At 39.0% G+C, this 24,605-nt stretch overlaps 1 protein-coding gene across 14 annotated transcripts in view; it reads left to right on the top strand.

Annotated features, from left to right (window-relative positions):
- The window catches only part of ZEB1 (zinc finger E-box binding homeobox 1), a 91,171-nt gene that overhangs the window by 43,916 nt on the left and 22,650 nt on the right, over nucleotides 1–24,605 (top strand). For 8 of the 14 annotated variants that reach the window (XM_026709986.2, XM_026709984.2, XM_087916563.1 and 5 more), the window contains exons 2-3: nucleotides 20,418–20,618; nucleotides 23,255–23,317. In XM_026709986.2, the coding sequence (XP_026565771.1) occupies nucleotides 20,418–20,618; nucleotides 23,255–23,317 (264 nt within the window). Of the gene's footprint in view, nucleotides 1–8,928; nucleotides 9,990–13,298; nucleotides 15,112–17,384; nucleotides 17,570–20,417; nucleotides 20,619–23,254; nucleotides 23,318–24,605 lie in introns of those variants that run through there. The other 6 variants (XM_087916559.1, XM_087916566.1, XM_087916561.1 and 3 more) reach the window with 4 other exon arrangements.

The raw sequence follows: 24,605 nt of genomic DNA, 5'->3' as shown, positions 1-24,605 counted from the left end.
TCTCCAGCAATAGCCAAGGGAACACTGTTCAAGGAGCCTAGCCACCTCACCTTAACAACGGATACCAGCCTGTTTGGATGGGGAGCCCATCTCCAGTCCCAGCTGGCACAAGGACAATGGTCTCAGGCAGACCTGAAAAACAACATAAACTGGCTGGAGCTCCAAGTGATCCAACTCGCCTTCTGACACTTCCAGACGCCCTAGAGGGACAACATATACTGATTATGACGGATAACGTGGCAGCAAAGGTGCACATCAACCACCAAGATGGCACCCACTCCAGGACCCTCATGCGTGAGGCAGACCAACTGTGTCTCTGGGTAGAAGCCCATCTGCTTTCCATCAAGCCGGAGCACATCTCAGAGGCGACAAACGCACAGGTGGACTATTTCAGCAGGCCCATGGTGGACCACTCCAAGTGGTGGCTGCACCCAGACCTTTTTCAGAAAATGTGTGAGAGATTTAGCCATCCAGTCTTGTACTTGTTCACCACCCAAGCAAACTCACAACTGCTCATATATTTCACAAGATTTGCAACACCGGGAGCAGAGGGAGTCAACGCCCTTTGCTGTCCTTGGCCCAGGGTCTATTATATGCATTCCCTCCTCTCCCCATCATACCAAGGATGATCAGGAAACTTCTATTGGAACAGGCGGAGATCTTATTCATCGCGCCCCATTGGCCTAGACAGCCATGGTATGCAGATCTCGTCAGCCTATCTGTATCCCTTCCTTCGACGATTCCTCAGGACAGGGTCTCTCTCAGCCAGCCACCTCAGTGGCTCCAACTGACTGCCTAGCATTTGAGAGGAGACCTTCCACCAATAGAATATAGAACTCTACTTGGAAGGCATTCTGCAGATGGTGTACTTGGATGGGTCTAAGACCCATGGCGATCTCTATTCCATAGATTCTGGACTTTTTACAAGAGGGTCTAGACAAGGGGTTATCCCCTAGCACTACCCGTAGACAAGTGGCTGCCTTGTCCATGGTGCTAATTTACAGGGTTTGGAATTCATCACACACTATGCGATGGTACGTACTTCATTGGGGGGTTTGACTTAAACCACCTGTAGTACACAGGTACTCAACCTGGGACCTGTCCAAAGTACTTCACGCCCTCACCTTAACACCTTTTGAGCCACTTAGGATTATGAGTCTGTACTACCTGTCATTCAAAGTCACCTCTTTAGTGGCCATCACTTCGGTCAGGCGAATATCGGAACTGGCAGTCCTCTCAGAGAGGATCTTTGCATTTTCCACACATACAGGGTGGTTCTGTCTGGACCCCTCCTTCATCCCCAAGGTTAACTCCTGGTTCCACAGGGCTAAGGAGATAATAGTACCAAATTTCTGTCCAGGACCTTCCCATCCGCTGGAACAGAAAGGCACACTTTGGACTTAAGGAGGGCGCTCTCTAGATATATCAAGCAAACATCTCTCAAAATAGAACTGAACCTCTGTTTGTCTCATTCCAACCATCTTCAACCAAGGTCACCTCATTGATCATAGGCTGCTGGATAAGGGCGTGTATAACCAAGGCCTACAAGACGCAGGCTGTCCCGGTACCCAGACAAGTAACGCCCATTCTACATGAAGTGCTGCAACTGCAGCCACATGGGCAACGCAGGCCTCAAAGAGATCTGCAAGGCAGTGACATGGTCCTCCCCATCTCCCTTTGTATGCCACTACAAGCTGGACACCTTCACCTCAGCTGAGGCTGCCTTTGGCAGGAGGGTGCTCCAACAAGTACATGTTGATAGGACCAGACCAGACCAATTCCCTTCCATAGAGACAGCCAGGCTTTGGTATGTCGCATGTGTGGATTCTCCAATCGATGTGCTGGAGAAAGGGCATTGTCTTACCTGAATGCTTTTCTCAGCAAGTCAATGGAGAATCCATTCCCCCCCTTGGCAACAGTCTGGTCCAACATCCAGGAGATGAAGAGCCAATACCACCAACGAGTCCATCAGATGAGTGTGCCTTCATCATAAAACTGGGAAAGTGACAGTTGGCAAAGAGGCATGGTAAAAGATTGAGGACTCAGTCTCTGGGCAGAAAGGCATGTGCCAACCCATTTGTGGATTCTCCATTGACCTGCTGAGAAAAGGCATTCAGGTAAGACAAAGCCCTTTTTAATCATTTTCTGTGCAATGTTTTTTTATTTCTTATCTTTTATTATTGTTATAAATAAGTCAAAGTGGTGAATACCCACAATATATTTTAAATCCATACTTAGCTTCTGTTGAGTATTTCAAACATCTATAATACAAAATCAGAAAAACTGAAGTTTTACCATTTGTTTTAATCTGGCTGGCTGTTTGTTGTTCCTATACTATATAATTGTTATGTTATTTTGAAGTCTTTTATCAATTCTTTTCAAATTTTTTTTTTTTTTTCAAGAAATTTTTCAAGCTTCAGTAGTGCAATTATGGAAGTTGATTCATGTCAATTTCTGAGAGCTTCAACATAGAAAGATCAGCCTGTCTAACGTACTACTAAATTTAGTCAGTCACGAGTGTCCAGGGGGAAGTTATGGATAGAAGAGCCAATAACAAAAGTATTGTAGTCCCATGATGCAAACTCCCCACTTTTAATCACTTGAAAACCATGAGGCCCACTGTTAGAATTATTTTTTTATAGAATTAATCTTAATTACATTAAAAGGATCAGACCTGCAGATTTTAAGAGTGACAACATCTTAGCAATTCTGTTTTACTTGTATTTTAATCTGAATTATTTACTTTTCCCCCCCTTTAAAATATTCCATTTGCTGCATTTTTAAACATGATTTTTTAATATTAATATTTACTATAATTGTTTTATTTCAGAATGACCTTATTTAAAAATGAATGAGGCTATTTATAATTGACTGTGTGGCAGTGATTAGAGGTGTGAGTAATAGGTTAGAAAATGTTGACAGCTCCTTGTTTGCTAGTCTGCTATTAGCACATTTATGATGCTCAATCCTACCTTGTTTATTGTAAGACAATATCTGCATTTGGCATCTGTTTACTAATGTTATGTATTCTTGGGAGGCAACTGAGTTTTGAATTAGTAATTACTCATAAATCATTCTACATGAGCATTTCACTATCATACTTCATTGAGTTGATGGATAATATTTGTTGATTTATTCAATTTCTATAGTACCCCATATCAAATAGGTAACCCTGGGCACCCAAAGATCAATTATAATTATGTGTTCATCAGAAAGATTCTTAGTAAATTTTGCTGGTTAAAATGTACTCAAATATGACACCAATGTTTTGATATCAGAATTTGTATCGAAGCACTCAAAACCATGATAAAAATCTGAATCCATTTTCTAAACAATACATTGTTTTTAAGCGATGTCATTGCATATCTAGCTATATAGGAAGTAAAATTTTGAATACATGATAGAACCTTAGTAAGAGGCAGACTCTGAAATTTAGGGAAACTATCAAAATTGATATGTTTTGCTTTATTTTGGCGTATGCTCCAATGAATTTAATTGGGCTCAATAAATGAACATAAAATTGCACTGCATAATAAATAATATTCTGAATTTTTTTTTGACAATAGTAACTTCCATATGATGGGAGCAGACTCATTGGGTATGTTCCAGTTGGATGAATTTTGAAACAGCTAAGGATTCACGATGTTCTTAAAACTCTCACACATGCTTTTCACTTACATCTCCCAATCACTATAAACTTAACAATTGTCACAAAGTGAAGATAGATATGTTTATGCTAAGGTACAGATTACAAAATCAATATAACAGTTAAGTGGTAAAAATTTTCTTGATTGTGCAATATTGTCTTATAAACTGCAGATTGCTATTGTTGATGTTTTTCCAATGTAAAATATACAGGAAGGAAATAGTTTTTTTTTTTCTCTTTAGCATGATATTTTATTTAGACAGAAATGGTTTAAAATGGAAAAGTGCCATTTTTGAGTGGTAAGAATAGACACATGACTAAAACACTACAAAAGATCCATTTACATCTGACCTCTATAGAGAGGTATAATTTTAAACAATATTGCTCTTACCTTAGAAACTCTGGATTGTATTTCTGCACCCTCCCTTTTTCTCAGACATATTGAAAGAGATAAATATGTCTCTCTTCAGTGCTTTTTAAATATTCAGAAAGCATTGATTGCTACTTAATATTTTTCCTAAGTAAAGGAAGATAACAAGTGAAGTTTCTGACTCCAGGAATCTCGATCCCAGCACTTTCACAATCTATGATTGTATCTACCTTTTTCCTAAAATAGGAAATGTCTATCCCATCTTTATTGAATATTAAATAGGTAACTTTTAATTTATGGTCGTTGATCAGCCATACATAGAATGGCAACATTTATCAGATATTAAAAGTAAATGTTGATTTTTAGACCATATATTACAAGTAATACAGAGAAGCACCATAGCTATTCTCAGTTGTATCGGTCAGAGAATCCAAAGCGTGGGCTGTCTCCTGCTCCCTTGCTTAAAGACAGAGTCAATCAAAGTTAAGTGCAGCCCCCTTTCCACTGCGCATGCCCAGTTTTTGACTCCGTCTTCATGCAAAGAGGACACGACGAGAGAGTGCCCAGAAAGAAAGATAGAAGATATACTAATAACGCTTTGGATTCTTCGAGAGAAAAAAAGGAAAAAGAGAAAGAGTGAAAGTCAGCAAACCATGAGTAAATAAAAGAGGCGGGATCTCATACCAAGCTGGGAAAGCCCCACATAGCTGCTTGGTGCTTAAAAGGGCAAACGGCAGCAGCCTCAGTAAAAGCAAGCAGGCTCTCGATCGGCTAGCAGAGAAAGAGGTATAATTAACAAACGCTCGGCCATCCCATAGCCTTTAAAAAAGCCAGGAACCACACAAAGTCTCCAGCGTTCTCTTTAATAGGAGCAAACAGTCTAAGGCTGAGCAAGTTCCCAAAACAGCCACACAAGCCTACCCAGGAGAAAGGGAGGCTAGAGTCCATACTCAGTCCAGGCTGAGCATACTCATAAACAGTTAAGAAAAGGGCAACAGCATACTGCTGAACCCCAGCGAGGGCGAAGCTGTCAGGAAGAGCCAAGGGAAATATTATGGCTGATTTTTCTGAAACGGAAGCAGGTCCAGAGGAACAGGAATTCCCTGCCCCCAGCCCGATCAGAGAGCAAAGCACAAAGGGACACAGAGAGGCTGGAGATCTTCAGAAAGGCCTCTCAGCAGGGTGTCCAAGGCAGACGAGAGAGAGGCATTAAGGAGACAAAAGGCCATTGAGAAGTGCTTCTCAAGGGCTGAAAAGGAAGCGGAGAAGAATGGAAATTCCCGCGCTCTGACAGGCAAACCAATAGCAATGAAGTATCAGGAAAAGCGCAACACTAGAGGGCGCTGAAGAACAGTCTTTTCAGCCCGCTCTTTGTGTGGAAGAAGGAATGTGTGAATCAGAAAGACAATGCTCTCAGGCATGCAATGAAGAGCCCTCCCCCAAGAGAAGAAGGCTATCAACAGAGGCTAGCTGTTCTCCCATAGCAGCAGGAGTCAGAGAACAGTCCCTTAAAGAGGAAATGAGGGCCATGACGAGAGAAATGATGTCAGAATTCAGAGAGAGTCAGGGTAACAGACCCAGCCTGATACATAATGAGAGGAAGCAGGATGCTCATCATCCTACTCGGGCAGGAGAAGTAAGGGAGGAACTGGGCTTCCAGAGAGACAGTTCCAGTAGAACATATATTCACAGTGAGGCCCCTGTATCAGGAGAGGAAGAATACAGGGAGTCAGCCTTTTCAGATGAAGAGGCAAATGAAGCAGAGACCCCAACGTTCACAGGCCTATTCTGTCACCAGCTGTTTAAGATGCTGCTGGGGAAGGCTAAGATAGCAACAAATCTGGGGGAAATCACAGGGACAGAGGGGTCTGAATTAGAACCATCTGATCCCAAAGATAGATTTTTTGCTAGAATCAAGGTTGGAAGTGAATCCATACCTTCACCTGAATTGTTCAGGAAAGTGATGGAAGGACAGTTGGACAGATCAGTTATTTTTCCCATGCCTGAAGGGAATGAGAAGAGATTTTATAATGCGGAACTAGCAGACCTAATTCCAGTTCCCACGATAGACAGCCCAGTGGTAGCCTCCATGTCTGCTACAGTGCTGGTTAACGAAACTGAAGATGGTCTAAAAGGGAAGGATAAGAAAATGGAACAGACCCTACAAAAGGTACACCAGGCCGCGGCATGGTCGTTAAAGGCAACATCCACGGCATCCTTTTTCAGCAGAGCAGTACTGATATGGCTTTAGCAGATGCAAGAAAGGATTACCACCTGGTGATCTTCGATTGCAACAGGACTTGAACAAAATAACTGCTGCAACAGAGTTCATAGCAGACACCACACTTAATGGGGTCAAGTACGCAACCAAGGCCATAGCAGCTTCAGTGCTGGCAGGCGGATCTGAAACTTAAATGGAAACTGGCATCAGCTCCAGTTAAAGGGGACAAACTTTTTGGGATGCCATTGAGCCATTATTGATAGAAACCAAGAACAAGAGGAAGGTCTTACCGAGGAAATTCAGTCAGGCAGATAGGTGACCTTCATAGCAACAGCCCTTTCCTATCTCGGGGGGTGGTTTCAGCCAGTCCCAGTACCCACAGAGGCAGTACACACAGACCCCTACTAGACATCCAAATAGGTCAGGATTTGGAGATGGGGTGGACAACGGTTCCAGGGAAGACGCTCTTTCAGGAGCTCGACCAGCAGGGCCTTCCGGCCTACAAAGTGACGGCTGGAACAACGCACCCATTGGTGGGAGACTGGACCTATTCACCGACCGATGGGAGACAACAACAACGGACAAGTGGGTCCTAGTCACATTGAGAAGAAGCCTAGTTCTGGAATTCATCTCCATACCCCGAGTTCATTCAGAAGATGCCCAACACCAAGGGACAGAGCCAAAAGGGTAATTATGGAAACAGCAGTTCAACATCTGTTGGACATTCGGGCGGTACAAGTGGTACTGGAGAACTAATAGGGACAAGGGTTCTATTCAAACCTGTTCATTGTGCAGAAGGCATCGGGGGAATGGAGACCAATTTACTAAACAGGCACATAGTGTACAGGAGATTCAAGATGCAATCCCTGCAATCTATACTAGGGAGCATCTGGGAGGGGGATGTCCTGACATCAGTAGATCTCACAGATGCTTACCTACACATAGCTATTACCGAGAGGCACCAAAAGCTCCTGCGATTTTGTTACGCAGGGAGACACTACCAGTACAGAGCTCTACCATTTGGCCTGTCCTCAGCACTAAGGACATTCACTAAGGTACTAGCAGTAGTAGCAGCCTTCCTCAGGACAAAGACCATATGGGTCCCATGCTACTTGGATGACATATTAATACAGTCAACATTGACTCTAAGAGCAAAGAGCGATCTACAGACCACAATACAGACATTACAGGAGCATGGCTTTTTGGTGAATTTCAAAAACAGCCACTTAGAACCAACAAGGTGTTTACAACACTTAGGAGCTGTAATAGACACCAACTCCTGCAAGGTTTATCTGTCACAGGAAAGATAGGACAGCATAAGGTCATCAATAAATCAAGTGAGCACATACCCGGGGGTGACCCTGGACTTGCTGTCACAAATATTAGGGAAGATGATATCGTGCATCTCGATAGTACCTTGGGCCAGACTGCACACAAGGACTTTGCAGTGGTTCCTATTACCTTACTAGAGAGCAAGCAAAGGCAATGCGGGAACCAAGGTACAAGTTCCCCCCCAGAGTGAAGCAGTCACTCTAGTGGTGGAGATCACGGGCAGTGATGAGGGGATATGGGTTCAAGGAACCCATCCGACTGATTATCACAACAGATGCAAGTTTAGTAGGCTGGGGGTCCACTGTCAGAACCAGATTACACAGGGTCAGTGGTCTCAGTCAGACCTCAAGAACAACATCAACTGGTTAGAGCTCAGGGCATCTCACCTGGCTCTAAGGGCCTTCAGGTCAGTGATAGTGGAACAGCATGTGTTGATCCTGAAAGACAACATGACTGCCAAGGGTCATATCAACAGGCAGGGGGGTACTCACTCCCTGATGCTCATGCAAGAAGCAGAGCGATTGGGCCACTGTGCGGAGTCATACCTCCTATCGATCAGGGCAGAACTCATATCAGGAGTGGAGAATGTTCAAGCAGATTGGCTCAGCAGAACAACAGTGGACCACTCAGAGTGGCGCCTACACCCTGACCTGTTCAGGGAACTGTTGCATAGATTCGGGAGAGCAGTCCTGGACCTGTTTGCGACTCCAGCAAATGCACGACTCCTGATATTCTACCGAGATTCCCAACACAGGGAGCAGAAGAAACCAATGCGCTCTGAGGAGCATGGCCAAGGGGATTGCTCTGCGCATTTCCCCCACTTCCGTTGGTACCAAGGTTAATCAAGAGAGTGATAGAAGAAGGGGTGGAGGTTTTAATGGTAGTACCTCACTGGCCCAGGAGGTCTTGGTATGAGGATCTGGTAGATCTGTCGGTATCCAGACCATGGAGAATTCCCCCAGACAGGGTAGTGCTGAGCCAGGAAGCCATACGACACCCAGAGCCACAATGGTTCAACTAACTATATGGCACTTGAGATGGCCACACTAAAGCGATTAGAGTGTTCAGACAATGTAATACAGACACTCCAGGAATCCTGGAGGCCCTCAACCAGCAGAATTTATGATGCTACCTGGAGAGCATTTGGAATCTGGTGTTCCAAGAAACAAATAGATCCAACCACAGTGTTAGTTACTCAAGTGCTGGATTTTCTCCAGGAAGACCTGGGGAAGGGTTTAACCCCTAACACTTTACAGAGGCAGGTAGTGGTGATAGCATCAGTGTTGGGTTGCAGGACCTCGGAGTCTCTCTCACGACATCCCCTAATCCGCACGTTCATCAGGGGAGCAACCAATCTAAAGCCACCAGTGATATCCTACTTGGGACTTGACAAGGGTGCTAAGGGCACTCATGACTGAGTCCTTTGAACCACTGAGGTCAGTAGGACTACCCTCACTCACCCTTAAGGTGGCCTTCCTAATAGCCATTTTGTCAGTCAGAAGAATATCAGAGTTGGCAGCATTATCCGTGAGGGAGGACCTCTGTATAGTCCACCCGAACAGGTTAGTATTAAGATTAGACATGACCTTTATCCCAAAGATCAATTCTACATTCCATAGAGCACAGGAGTTAGTACTACCAGACTTCTGCCCAGAACCAGTCCATAGCCTAGAATGGAAATGGCACTCCTTGGATGTAAGGAGAGCTATACGCATTTATATTAAGAGAACAAGGCCCATTAGCAAAACAGAGGCATTGTTTGTTTTATTTAGACCGAGTTCGTTGGGACAAAAGGGTTCACCATCAATGATAGGCAGATGGATCAGGACATGTATCACAAAAGCTTATGAAAGCCAATCACTGCAGTTGCCAGGTAATATAATGGCACATTCAACCAGGAGTGCAGCCACATCAGTGGCATGGAACACACAGGCCTCGAAGAGATCCGTAGGGCAGCAACGTGGTCATTGCCATTTCCACTCATCAGAAATTATAAACTGGATACATTTGCATGAGCGAAAGCATCCTTTGGAAGAAGGGTGCTACAAAGAGTTCACATGGAGATGGGGGCTCAGGACAAGTAGTTGGCCCACACTCAGGACAATTAGCTTGGGTATGTTCCACGCTTTGGAGTCTCTGACCCGTACAACTGAGAAAGAGCATTGGTCTTACCTGAAATGCATCTTCTAGTTGTACGGGAGGAGAATCCAAATCCCACCCTTAGTTAGTTAGTCCTGAGCATGGAATGGTCAAGAAAGAACACCAAGAACTCTCCAATCATCAGCCTCCATCAAAAACTGGGCATATGCAGTGGAAAGGGGGCTGGACTAAACTTTGATTGACTCTGTCTTTAAGCAAGGAAGCAAGAGACAGCCCACGCTTTGGATTCTCCTTCCGTACAACTAGAAGATGCGTTTCAGGTAAGACCAACACTCTTTCTGACCTATTTTTACTCATAAGGCAGGGCAATATTTCCCTGCAGCAATACAATTTTTTGAAGCAAAAGCAATGGCAAAGTTACTATATGACTTCTAAATGGGTCCTTATTCTTCGCCTCAGCAGAGTGGGGAGTGCTACTCAAATTTCTGGTATCAGTTTTGCAAGTCACTAAACATACATTCTAAAATCAAAACTGGGATTCTTGGATTGCTATTCTTAGCTATTTCCCTATTCTATCCAGTTATAGAATTTGGAATATAGGTATTTAATGTACATTTTGCTGACTATGTTCAGGAGACTGGGCAGTAATGCAGGGTCTTTTTTATAGATTGGAACAATAATTGCCATTGACCAGTCTTTCAGAATATGAGCCAAATTGTCAGGAAAAGTAAAATGCACTGCCAGTATGGAGTCTACCAGTTACTGCACAGAAAGTCCTCAACTTACAACAATTCGCTTAGTGACTTTTGAAGTTAAAATGGCACTGAAAAAAGTAACTTATGACCACACTTACGACAGTTGCAACATCTCCGTGGTCATGTAATTTACATTTGGCTGCTTGACAACTGATTCACATTTATGATGGTTGCAATGTCTTGGGGTCATGTGATCACTTTTTGCAATCTTCTGACAAGCAAAATCAATGGGGAAACCGGATTCATTTAACCACCATGTTACTAATTTAACAACTGCCATGATTCATTTAAGAAATGTGGCAAGGAAAGTCGTAAAGTAGGGCAAAATTAATTTAACAAATTTCTTACTTAGCAACATGAATTTTGAGGTCAGTTGTGGTCATCAAGGTGAGGAGTACCTGTACTTTTTGAATACCTCAGCAGGGACGAAGTCATTACCAAGGATGTTATTACTTTTTGACTGATATATTCATTTTTGCATCTTCCTTACAAAACCTTTTTGCCATCTTCAAAATTAGTTAAGTTTCTAGCCTCCTGCTCATTTACCTCCCTATCAAAATCAGCTAGCTTGTTATTCTCATTAAATCCATTTAGTTCAAACAAATTTGCTAAGCTGGTTAGAATGCAACAATTGAGTGATTATCTTAATCAGGCTTTCTGTCCATTTAGCTCTCTTGCTTCTCTTTTCCCTCCTAAATCAACTTGATGATATTTGTCAATATAGGTGTATGTTTCAGGAAACAAAGAAACAATTTAAAGTAATGGGAGATGATTACTATCTGGAATGCTCATTGTTACCTGAAATTTAGCTATTAAATTAAGCACATATTTTTCATACAGTAATATAGTTAAGTGTTCTAAATTGTTTAGGGAAATTACCTTCTGTTGCTCCATTAGGGTTGCTCAAATTTAAGCAGTAGATTAGTTGGGGGTGAGCAGAAGGGGGAGCCAGAAAAGGTAGAAGTTCTATTTTTAAATTTGCTTTTTACTGTTCAAATACTAATTTTGCAGACACTGATGGAAACTTGCATACAAGGAGTCCAACTTCGCATTGAAATCTTCACCAATTACAGAGTAAATGACAAAGGAAACTCTTATCTTCACCAATATAATTTTAAAGTTTATTGCATTGGTGATAAAGATTGACAGACATTGAAAATGAGGATACTAACAGCACCAACTTTAATAACAATAGATAGTCATAATTGGGTGTCTACAGGATGGGAGGGGATGGAGCTTAGCATGTAAAGCTATAGATACTGTTATGCCCAGCTCCCCTTTGTCTTCTTTTTTCTGGTTGATGTTGCCTTTAAGGTAAATGTAATATAGTAAACTCATGAAATTAGATATTTTTCATGGGTTTACTATACTCAATATGACTAGGAGGCAAGTTTCCTAGCAGAGAATTATATTTTGTAGCAGCATTTGCAAATACAGCATTCTTTCTCTTTTTATTCCATCCAGTGATATTCGAAGAAATAAGTAATAGGGACCTTGTAAAGTTAAATGTCACTCTCAATAGACAATATGATTTCCTGTTACTAGTTCCTGTTTTAATATCAAGCCCAAGCCTGAAGACAATACAGTGAAGTCCAATTGATTACATTCTTTATTTGCTTACACCTGTTATTGTTCATTCACTAAGAAGAATGAATTCTTAGCATTCGCTAACAATGCAGAGAAAAGCAACAAAGATGGTTAGGGGACTGGAGGCCTAAAACATCTGAAGGAACTGGGCATTGCTAATCTAATGAAAAGAAGGACTAGGGGAGACAGGATAGCAGTCTTCCAATATTTGATGGCTGCCACAGAGAGGAAGGGGTCAAGCTATTCTCCAAAACACCCGAGGGCAGGACAAGAAGCAGTGGGTGGCAACTAATCAAGGGCAGAAGCAACCTAGAACTAAGGATAAATTTCCTGACAGAACAATTAATCAGTGGAACAATATGCCTCCAGAAATTGTGAATGCTCAGTTTTTTTAAAAGATGTTGGATAACCATTTATCTGAAGTGGTGTAGGGTTTCCTGCTTAGGCAGTGGTTGGACTAGAAGACCTCCAAGGTCCCTTCCAACTCTTGTTATTCTATTCTATTCTTTCCTAAGTCCTGTCCAATTCTTCAGGATCCAATGGATCGTTACATGTCATTGCATACATTTAATGGACAGAAACTCCCAAGTAAAACTATAGCCCTCTACCCTAATATATTTTTGACAAACTGTAGGGTGTGGGGCTACCCTGAATCTTATTCCCCCCCCACTCCAGCCCCATCCCTACAGGGACCGCACAGCCTCTTAATTTAGGCTTCTTTCTGGAATGAACTGCCTCCTCTCTGGGAAAACTATGCTGCTAAAACTTTCCTCAACTGCTTTACCAACTGCATATTCCATCACATCTGGTTCTTCCAAATTCCAGTTAAAATAGACCTTAGATGTTGTTGTCTCTCTGATGACTAGTATAGAAAGGGGAGCCTTTTACAAATGGGGTAGTTATAGTGCAATAATGTTTTTGAGAATCTTCTGTAAGATGTACAAATTAATTATGTGATCGCATTACAAATAGGGACAGGACAGAGCACATGCTTTGCATACAATGTGTCATAAGTTCAACCCTAACTATCCCAGTTAAAATGTTCAGATAGCAGGTAATTTGGAGAAACTTCATCATAGATCTTGAGAACTTTCATCATGAGAGTTTAATATTCTGTGTCTTGAGGCCTCTTAAAAGGTGTTGTGATTAAAATTTTAAAAATCATAAAATTTGTTCAGTACTACAAAGTTTGAAGAGGGCAATCTACTCTAAAACCTATACATTCTAGTTTACTCTCAATGCTTGTGGGGTTGAAGAACATTTCTAAAGTTAACAACTAAAGGAGCAGTGATAACAGGAAGTTTGGCTGAAGATAAAATTTGCCCTTTACAGAGAGTTCTTGATGGTGTATCAGGCTTTCTTTTCTATATTATCTTTCCTTTCCTGTCAACAAGAAATCTGTCATAAAGCAGATTAGCTATTATTGACTAGCAGCTCAAAGTAACTCAGTTCCTCTATTATTTAGATTAGAATCCTATAGCTTGTATTGCTTTACAATACAAATAACCAGGTTAAACAAACTTATTATGGTAGTCCATAATTTGCAACCATAGTAATGAAAAATTTGCATTGCTAAGTGTTACAGTTGTAAAACAAGACTTTACATGCATCACTTAGCAACCACAATCTCAGCACTTCCAACTGCTGTCATTAACTGAGAATCATAGATCCTTAAGCAGGTACCCACCCTAATCCAAGCCAGTCTGGGCTTGGTGCCTTCTAGCCCAGAATGGCTTGAATTGGGAAGCCAAACACGCCAGATCCATGTGGCTCTGTATCTGTTTGCCACACCCCAGGAATCCATAGCTTGCCCCAGCCCTACCCCAGCCCTAGTCAGTCTTGCCACCCTGTACTCTCGGCCTCCAAGTAACCTTCATTGTCTTAGTAGTCCTGCTGCTGCTGAGGCATGCCCAGCCTGGGGCATGTGAAACAAAAAACCAAAAGCAGCACCTCAGCCACAGTGTAATAAAAATCCACTTTGCAAAAAGCTTCTGGTTGAGGTGGACTTTGGCCTGCAGGCAGGCTGTGGACAAAAAGGGTGGGTGGGAGGAATTAAAACGCACCTGCGATTGTAAGTGGTGGTGAATTGCAGATGAATTTTAATCATATGACACAGCACTGAAACAACTCCAACTTCAGGCATGCTGAATGGATCGTTAGGGTGGGGGTACCCTGAACAACCATTTTATTTATCATATTTATATCTCAAAGTGACTGTGGGTGGTTTACAACAAGCTTAATAGCTGGGTGCCATAAGTTGAGGACTAATGTACGTATGACTCAGAGGAAAGTTGTTATGTGAAAGAACATATATGTCATTGGCTACAATGTGAAATTCAAATTAGAATGATGGAAGAAATACTTCCCCAGTTAGATTAAAAATATTTGACCTGAAGCAGTTTAGTTGGCTAAAAATTATATATCTGCTTGGAAAATTGAAAAGCACAAAAGGAGACAGACCTCTGAGGTTTGGGATAGAACTAAAAAGAAAATCTTAATTTTAAAAAGCTAAGCTTCCCATAGGGTAGTGCCAGAAAAAGAGCAAATAAAATCCCCAAAACTGAAGCAGAAAGGCAAAAACAAGGGGAGTAAAGATCACCTGTTATAGCCTGCCACTCAAAAGAGATCGAACTCCACTAATTCAACTCTAGAGCAAAATTATTTCTTAAAAAGAAATTATAACTGTAGAGGTTAAAAAAAAAAACAGAATAATTTTTGTACTCTGGCAATAGGACTTTATTTAATTTAAAGGCCATCGTTAATATTTTTCAAGAAACTAGAGAAGTCCCTCTGGTTACAATCTGGATTCAGGCCTGAAAGTAAAAGCAAAAAAAATCACTGAAGGTATTTTTGATGAACTGCCCTACAAAATAATTATTGGTGTTGACTTGCCAGTTTATGGGCAACTGATTCATAAAAACCCTACACTGCAAAACAAGAAGAAGGAATAACTACAATGACTGCAAGAGCTGAAGATAGTTCAGAAACTGGATCAAGAGAAATAGGAGAAGAAGAAAGCAAAAAAAGATTCTGATATTTTGCCCTTCACCCAGACCTAATGCCAGGAACAACGCCAAGGAAAGAATCTGCTGTTAACAAAGTAAGCAAGAGCCAAAAGGCTAAACTTTAGACACAAAACTGGGGTGTTGATATTAAAAGTTTTCAAGAAAAAGGAAAATTGTAAAACAGCAGTAGCTGAAAAAGAGGATGATCAAATAGAAAAAAGAGCAGGGATCTTATACAGACTTGTAGTGATTGCCATTCTGAAGTTGTTCTACTCTACAGCTTTACACTGACATATATCCATAAAAATCTATTCTCAGATCACTCAGGGCAAGAAAAAATGTTAATGACGTTCAGAGACAGATTCATTTAATATATTTTTGATTCTTATTCTATTTTCTAGAATTGCTATGGATACTTTTACCAAATAAGCCAAAGGATATCAATATGTAGTTTTGATTTCTCATTATACTACTAGTAATTACTAATTACACAAAGGCAATTTGCTGCACACAATCATAGTAAAAGTTATGCCAGTTGGTTTCTTATGTTGCTCAAATAGAGTAGGAATCTAGTGAGATTCTCACAGATCAAGCGTCCTGCTTTTAATCTGTTTTCTGAAGAATCTGTACGCAAATTTGGGAATATTTAATCCTTTATAGAGATAAGATATTGGCTGAGATATTATCATTGGTTTAAATCAAATTCATGTATGTTTAATCAGAATAATAGGAACTATAAATAAACCATACCTGGAAAAATCTCACTTTAAGAGTGAAACTAAAACAATAGAAGCCAGGAGCTCTGCACAACAATCAGTGGTCCAATGTAGCCAACATGTGGAAATGTAAGAAGCTTGTCCATCTCAGCCATGGAAAGTAATATGCTATTGGAAAGAGAATAATTAAATAACCCTTATTATTTCTCCAGATGGGACTATATTCTCTGCAATATTATATGTTGAAAACCTTGTAGTACTGGTTTACACAATATTACTGAAACGCTAAGCTATACAATTGCCTTACACATGAGGTACAATGATCTTTTAACCAGGTATATATTTTTGATAACAGTACATGGACAGATACAGCAATTCATAAAACTCGAATAAAAATATTTTACCCCTTATTAGGAAAATTGATTTTAGGTCTGTATATGATTTCTAATTCACATTAAATCTTTTTCTGGGTATAGACTGAGCTTTATAGATGAGTTAAGACTAGAAGCTTCTGATAGTGTCTAGTTCTCTTTTTCAAAAAAAAAAAAGAGTAGTTCTCTAGGGTATCAGAACCAAGACAGTATTTCAAACAAAATACAAAGATATATTATTATTGTAAGTATTCTTCATTACTTTCAATATTTATACAATATGTGCGTTGTTTCTCATAAAATATGAATTAATCAACAGGCAAATTACTTATCACAAGTAACCAACTGTTTCTGAACTGTTGGAACTTATACTGCAAAGCTGAGAGCAACTTTGTTGTTGCAATGTTCTATCAATTTAGCTTTGATTCCTGATGACCATAGGAACAAGTTCATACATTTTTATTATTTTGGGGGGGTAATATTGCTTCCAATATTTTCTTGGAAGTGATTTCTAATATCTTCTTCCCAAGACTGAGAATGATTGATCAAGTTCACATAGATGGCTTTCATGCCTAAGGCAGTTATAAAACTCCCAGCTATTAACTCCCAGCTATTAAAATTATATATGTATGCGTGTGTGTGTGTGTATACATATATACATACATACGTATATATGCAACCACCCCATTGTAATCATCTCAAAATGGGTTTTTGCAATTTTTTGCAATTGTAATTCAAAAACATTCTGGCAATATATAAGGCACAGAAGCATTTTAATAAATACAATAAAGCAGTATAATAAACAGCAGGAAGTCTGAAGAATTAAAGACACTAGAACTGTTTTACTTGGATGAGGATAAGTAGAGTTTCCTCTGGTGGAATATTGCATTTGCGTTTCTGAGGACCAGTTAATTGCTTTATTTCTATTTGCTTGCTCTCTCTCTCTTTTTTCATTTTCATTTGTTTTTCTACACCACCCAAAGTTGTGTTGTTCGAATTAAGAGACTATAGAAATGCTTTAAATAAATAAAATGTGTCATATTCTTTGTTTTACAAGGAGTAGGCAGTAGAGTAAATCTGTACATCCTGCATTACTGCCACACACACCTTCCCCAACAATAAGCTATTGCTTTGGCTTACATTTTCTACATTTTACGAGTTGCTATGACCACATGACTGTGTCTTTAATATTAAGTCTGTTAATACTAGATTCAAAGAAAAATCTCAAAGTTTTAACGTAGCATACAACCTTTGTTTTTTTCCCCAACATTTTTGCACTAGATGGGATGAGGTGCTGTTTCAGTATGGTTATTCCTTTTTCAGTTGCTGCTGAGCTCCAGGCAGAGTTCCAAACAGGACTGCTACCAGGATATGCTGGTCACCATAGATTGTTGCCCTGGCAGTTGAATGAAAGTCCTCTTGTCTACTTGCAATATCTGCCATATGTTGCTTCCACTTCCTCCTCTGTAAGCTGTTTGCTTTCACCTTTCCTACTACACATATCACCTTTCCCCTTTGACATAGCTTTTCCTTTGTAATCTTAAAAGCTGGGTGGAATGAGGCTGCCTCTGGATTTCAGCAGGTGCTTGCAAACACAAGGGTGTGGCTTAATTATATGGCAGCTTGCTAGAATACATGTGAGTGCAGTTGATAGATGGAATGGATGAATGCTTAAGGAAAGGGGGAGAGAGTTTGTTTGCCTTAGTGCAACTACTTTTGAAAAGAGCAGACAGCAACCCCAACTTCATTACCTCAAACCAGACAATTAAAAATATTTTGACTCAGTATTTTGACCCAGTATTGAAAACATTGCTATAAAGTTGCCTGTCCAAATTCCTTAAAGAATATAATATATTCTAGTTGAGGTCCATCACAGAAAAGGCCTTTTGCTTTATGTATACATAATGCACTTCTACTGCTGGCTGACTCATTAAAAGATCTCAATCAACAGGTTATTTGGCATCAAAAGAGGTTACTGAAACCCCAGGACTTCCCAGAGGGGTTAATTCAAGGATTATTACATTAAATTGAATGTAGGATAGGTACCATACATATTGCTCTGATGTTGCTAATTGCAATTTCTAATGGTGACAGATCCTGAGAGTTGCACTTTAATAACTGTATGCTTGCTGGATAGTCAGTAATTGTGATAAGTTTAACTTAACTAACCTGCTGCTTAAATTTTCCATTTCTCTATCTCCAGTATCATGCAGTCCAGTCATACCAGAGGATTAGGCAACTATAATAAAGCTTGCCACTATATGGTAGCAATTAGCAAATAGTCAAAATTGAAAAGAGATAATAGCATATGTACTATAGTTTGAGAGCAAGGATATGGTGCTCCAAAATAATTTTTAACAGCAGTTGCCAAGAACTAATAAGAATACTGACTGATAGCTTTTGTGTCTTCTCAAAATTCAGCTTCTACAGTATGTGTTGGACTTCATCCAACTCATTTCCACATACAGACATTCAATATTTGTGTAGACAATAGTAAAGACAAATAGAGTTAGACATATTAGTGACAGTTACATCATTGCTAGCCAGTGAAAATCTTGCCAGTGCTTTCTTTTTTAAGGGAGGCATGATGGCTCAGTGGTTAAAGACTCTGAGCTTGTTAGCTGGAAAGCTGAGAGCCCGTGTTTGAGACCTGAGTGCTGCGCAATGGGGTGAGCTCCCATTCTTACCCCAGGTCTTCACCCACGTAGTAGTTTGAAAGCATGCAAATGCAAGTAGATAAATGGGTACCACTTTGGCAGGAAGGTAGGAGCATTCTGTCCACCTTTGGCATGTAGCCAGGTTGGCCACATGACCATGAAAAATATCTTCGCACAATGCTGGCTTCCTTGGCTAAGAAACAAAGTTGAGCACTATGCCCTATATGTATGTGTATATATATATATATATATAGAAGGGGAATAGAGAGGGAGCTGAATAATAAAGGGAAAGATGACAGATGGTGGCCTTTATCATTAACAGTGAAGTAGTTAGGGATTGATACATGTGTTCTTAGAGATGTATAAGATTATATCCTGTGATAATAAAATTTGGCTACTGTTTAATCAATAAGAAATGATGTTAAATCTTGTAATAATTCTAGTTCAGTTGTTTCCAATGAAATTAGAATTTCTGCTTCCTTTTCTAAAGAGGAATGCTTTGAAATCAATTACAGAATATTCAGGGAAATCAAAATATCACTCATTCTTTTTTGGTATTTCCAATTTAGAATTGATATTGTGTTTGCTGTTATGTAGACATTGATGAGTTTGTCCAATGTAAAATACAATGGTACCTCGGTACTCATTAATTGGTTTCGAGAAGTGCAATGAGTACCAAAAATGATGAGTAGCAAACCATTTTTCTCCATAAGGAATAATGTTGTCAGCCAACATGGCAAGTTCTAATTTGTGCATTGAATACCAAACAAACATATGAATACTGGGACAAAATTTTTGCACCAAAAGGCAGAGTACCAAATTCAACAAGTTGCAAAGAGGTTGAGTACCAAGATCTCATTATAGGGTGGAACATTGCTGAGAGATTGTAGTATATAGTAGAGTACATTAGGGAATGAATAGGTGAAAGTTTTGATAGAAGAGAATATTTATACCTGAGGATTGAACTGTGGGTTCTTGGTGCTCTCTGAGCTTAGTAGTTTTCTTGCAGACATTTCGTTACCAAACTAAGTAATATCATCAATGCTATAAAGTTGAAGTTTCCTTGATTTGTGATGCAGTCAAATCCCAGGCTTTGAGTGGAGGTGCAGGTGCATTTCTATTAGTGCATTGTTTTTAGTCTGGGATGCCTATGTTTATGTTTAACTGCTTTGTAAACTGCCCAGAATGTACTGAGTAGACAGTCATTTAAAAAAATAAAATAAACAAAATTTAATCCTGTAATGATTTTGCCAGAGTAAACTTGCAAACAAAGTTGAGTGTATTTTAGTTTTTCTAATTTATTAAACTAGTATTATTTCCTGGAGTTCAAGTAGTTATGAATTTATAAGAAGCATATATTAATAAAGGACAGATGATAAGAATTTTACCAAATTCTCTCCAAGAAGAGTTAGATTTGAATGAATAGTCTCACGACAAAGTTTTTTTTTCCTAGAGCTATAAGACATTAAACTACATTACACCTATAGGAAGATTATACTATATTTACTTTCCTAAACGAGAATTACAGTATGTTTCAATAGTTTTAGAAATGAGGGCTGAATTGGGTGTAGTAGTTATTCTTACTATCAATATTTATTAGCAATGAATCAGTCCTGAATTGTAGATGCATTGATCTTTTCTCCTTATATCTCCGCAGTTACCAGTTACAATAATGTCGTAGAAGCGAATTCAGATTCGGATGATGAAGACAAATTGCATATTGTTGAAGAAGAAAGTGTGGTAGATGGAACAGATTGTGATAATAGCGTGCCAGATGATGATTTGCCAAAAGACCAGGCAGTATTACCAGAACATAATGAAAAAGAAGGAAGTACAAATAGTTGCTGGGACGATGAAGGTAGATATCAAGAAATGTATCTCTTAATAAATTTTAAAAGCATTAACCTTTCTTAGAGTCAGTATTATGCAAGTATTTATACCCTAAGAAGATACTGTTGTCATTTAATCTTTCAAACTCTTTTAGTTTGTAAGTTTATTGCACAAGCTTTGTTTATGGATCTTTTATCATTCAGCTCAATGATATTTGTTTCTCAACACATATTCACAAATATTACAATATTAGTAATCAGTAGTGAGAATATAGAACTCACCAAACATGCAAGTGTATCTCCCTTTCCAATTAATACTTCAGTGGCAAGGAAGATGGCAAAATGCAGTCCCTATGAAGTTTTCTCACTGTTCTTATTCATAACATTGTCCTTATTCACAGAACTTCAGTAACTTATCATAATTATCATTATGGTTTTATTTTAATCAAACTTTTAGGTAGGTTTTCTACTCCTAGTGAATCTATACAGTACTGTATTTAGCAAATAGCCATCCATCCCAAAGATAATGATTTCTTTGAGATAATAGTTGTTTAATCACAGTAGGAACTACCTTGGAATATTAAGAAAATTATGGCCCTCAGCCTGATCCTAGTAGTAGCTATACAGAAGTAAGCACTATGTCAAAACATTCCTGGCTTGCTCTCGGGTTGCCACACTAGTTTCTTTATCTGCTTATTAGCTCAGGAAAGCCTTTATATTGGGGGGGGGTGGTTATTTTGCAGAAAAGAAATTAGCAACAACCACCAAAGAAAGGGTGCCTAATACAGAATTTGCTTTTCTCAGAGAGATCTCCCCTTTTGTCTCAGTATATATCTTGTCCTCTGTTTCTCCTGTTCTACTTATTGCTTTCTTATTAGATTTTTTGGGTGTAGTTAGAACAAATATAAGAATGGGTTTACTGCAAGAGAATTGGGCCCTTCATAAAATTGCTGAATAAAGCAAATGGTCACAGAATAAAACTCTTCATCTAGAAGTATCCTTATTCCCATTACTAATTTCAGACATGGTTTTAAATAACTATACATCAGTAATATGTCAGATGTGTTATATAAAGCAAATGCTTCTTTATGTGTAATAAAGAAGTAGAGGTCAGATGTTACCTTTAAAATTTGATTTTCTGTGAATAAAACTTCAGTTTCTCTGCTTATATGCCATTTACAAGCAGTGGTTAGCAGAAGCATGGTATGTGTAGTAGATAGTTTATTTTCCAAATAAGAAACTTGCTTTGACAATAGAGAATACACCACATAATTGAATGTCTTTAATAGGTTCAAATATTTACTTCAGCTTAGCTTTTAGATGTACACTGTAGTTAAAATAAAGATTACTTTAGAAAAACTTGGAATTTTTTTAGATGAAACCTTTCAAGTCCCGTCAGCAGCAATTCCAAAGTCTAGACCTTCCTACAATTCTAGGATTTTTTAGCCTCTTTTCTTTTCGGAGCTAAGGATCCTAAAGGCCAGGGGTGGGATTCTACCAGTTTGCACCTATTCGCTAGAACCGGTTGTTAACATTCTAAGCAGTTCGGAGAACTGGTTGTTAGAAGAAATAACTGGCCTAATCCTGTAAGAAAGGCAGGAAGGAAACATTCTGGTGTTGCTTACAGAAACTGCCTCTCCGTTAACCCTTTTTATATTCTTGGCAGGACTAGACTTCCTGTCTCTGGAACTTCTCTGGAGTTTTTTTTTCCCTCCTTTGCTGGTACTTTGCTTGTGTGGAGTGACCATTCAAAGTTACAATGGCACTGAAAAAAGTGACTTCTGACCATTTTTCACACTTATGACTGTTGCAGCATCCCCACAGTCACGACAGGCCAGGCAAGGAGATGCATGCCTTGATGTGAGTGATATTGAGTTGGCCATGCCCAGCCAATAACATGACCACTAAGCCATGCCCACCAACTTAGCCATGCCCACAGAACCAGTTGTTAAAAAATGTGAATCCCACCCCTGCTAAACGTCCCAGACAAATGAAACCTGTGAATCATTTTTCAGTATAGGTGCTCATTTGCAGATATCTCTTTTTTAATTGGCTATCATTAATATTAATATACAAAAGGGATAAATGTAATATGGTGGGTGTCATCAATATCTATTAATGTACAAATTGCCAACATGTAAGTACATTATATAAAAATGTCTTTCATGACTTTTTTCAGGGTTTAATACGGAAGCTGTCAACTAGTACTGACAGAGAATAGAGAACACTAAAACTTAAATAATTGTATTCAATTTATAATCCAAATCATTTTGATTTCTAAGAGACTTAAAAGCTAGGAATAGCTGGAATAAAATCTACTACTTTGTGAATTTAGCTGACTATTATGATTTTCATAGAAGCCTTGCCCAATGATACCGCCTCTTGAAGTGAGATAAACTACATAAGACAGGGATTTTTCCATGTTATTACATTCTTTAGAAATTCTGTAAAATATGTCCACACATTTTTGCTATTTATATATAAATTATAAAGAAAATGATACGTAGATATGTATCATTTTTCCATAATGTGGTTGTAGAAATTAAATTAAAAGTAACAATATCATATTACAGTATTATGAATATTTATTAGTGTGACTCAGGTGATTTCAAGTAAATAAGTTAACTAAAGGATTGGTCTTCATTTATATCTTATTATATTTTAGGTAAAAAAGAAGCAAAGGAAATCCTGGGGCCTGAAGCTCAAATAGATGAATCTGGATGTCCAGGTATTGTCATCAAATTTCTTGATTTTGTTATTAGTGTTTAGAATATTCTTTAGGTTAGTAGAACTATATATTTTTGAAAAAAGGAAATTACTTATTTTCCACTACTGTATCTTCTCCTTCTAATTCTTTTTTTCTGTCTGGCACCTTTCTACATGCACTGCACTTAATGCTTTACAGTGTAGATATACAGTTACTGAAAATGACCAAATTAGGCTCCCAATAGTGCAATTTAAAAGTGTTGCTGATAAATTATGCACAACAGCTCCTTCCCCTGACTGCCTCTGCAATTTCTTAGCTGTTATTCTTAGCAGAACAGTGGGCAAAGAATTTATTTGGGTTCTGTTGTAAGATTATAATGCAAGATTATGATGAGCCACAGCAAGGGTAACTGTTACCCTTTTGTTTAGATTTGTCTTCAGCCATGTACTTAAAATCAGTTGATATTACTGGTTATATAACAAGATGGTTTAAATATTGCAATTCATCTTTTAATTACATGAAAAAATATTATTTTATACAATATAAGATTTTATACTGGCAGCATATCATAGCTAAGGAAACTTCAATCCAAAAAGAGATCACTCTGGCGGAAAAACAAATCTGGTCATGTTGCCAATTTCAAAAGCCGATACAAAAATTTATGCCACCAGATAAATACCGAATGCACCAATTATCACATTAAACAAGAGGAAAACCTTCTAAGCACCAATTCCACCAGTGCTTTTTACAATTTTGTAAACAACAAACTAAAAGATTCAAGGTCCATCCCACCCCTGATAGGACCTAATGGTAAAGACTGCAACACTGACACCATTAAAGCCAACATCTTTAACACATTTTTGGCTCAGTATTTGTAAACAGCAATGGATCATGCCCAGTATTTCCTAGCCGAACCACGGATAACTACAATGATCTAATACATATCGATTTTACAGAAGACAATGTTGAAAAAGCACTTCGCAATCTAAAACCATCTCTATCTATTGGACCGGATGGAATATGTGCCTATTTCTTAAAAAAGCTATCCACTGCCATAGCCAAACCTCTAAGCATAATCTTTGAAAAATCTTTCAGGACCAGTTCCTTGCCTAACCTATGGTCACTAGCCACAGTCATCCCCATCTTCAAAAAGGGAGACCCTAGTCTAGTTGAAAATTACAGACCAATCTCCTTATGCTGCGTCACCTGTAAAGTCATGGAATCAATTATTAACCAATCCATCATCCTCCACTTAGAGACAAACAACCTAAACAATTTGGTTTCAGAAAAAAAACTATCCTGTAATCTG

This window comes from Pseudonaja textilis, chromosome Z (assembly GCF_049901715.1).
Source record: "Pseudonaja textilis isolate UNSWEBS1 chromosome Z, rPseTex1.2, whole genome shotgun sequence".
Lineage (NCBI taxonomy): Eukaryota > Metazoa > Chordata > Lepidosauria > Squamata > Elapidae > Pseudonaja > Pseudonaja textilis.
This window is presented reverse-complemented; position numbering and strand designations above follow the sequence as displayed.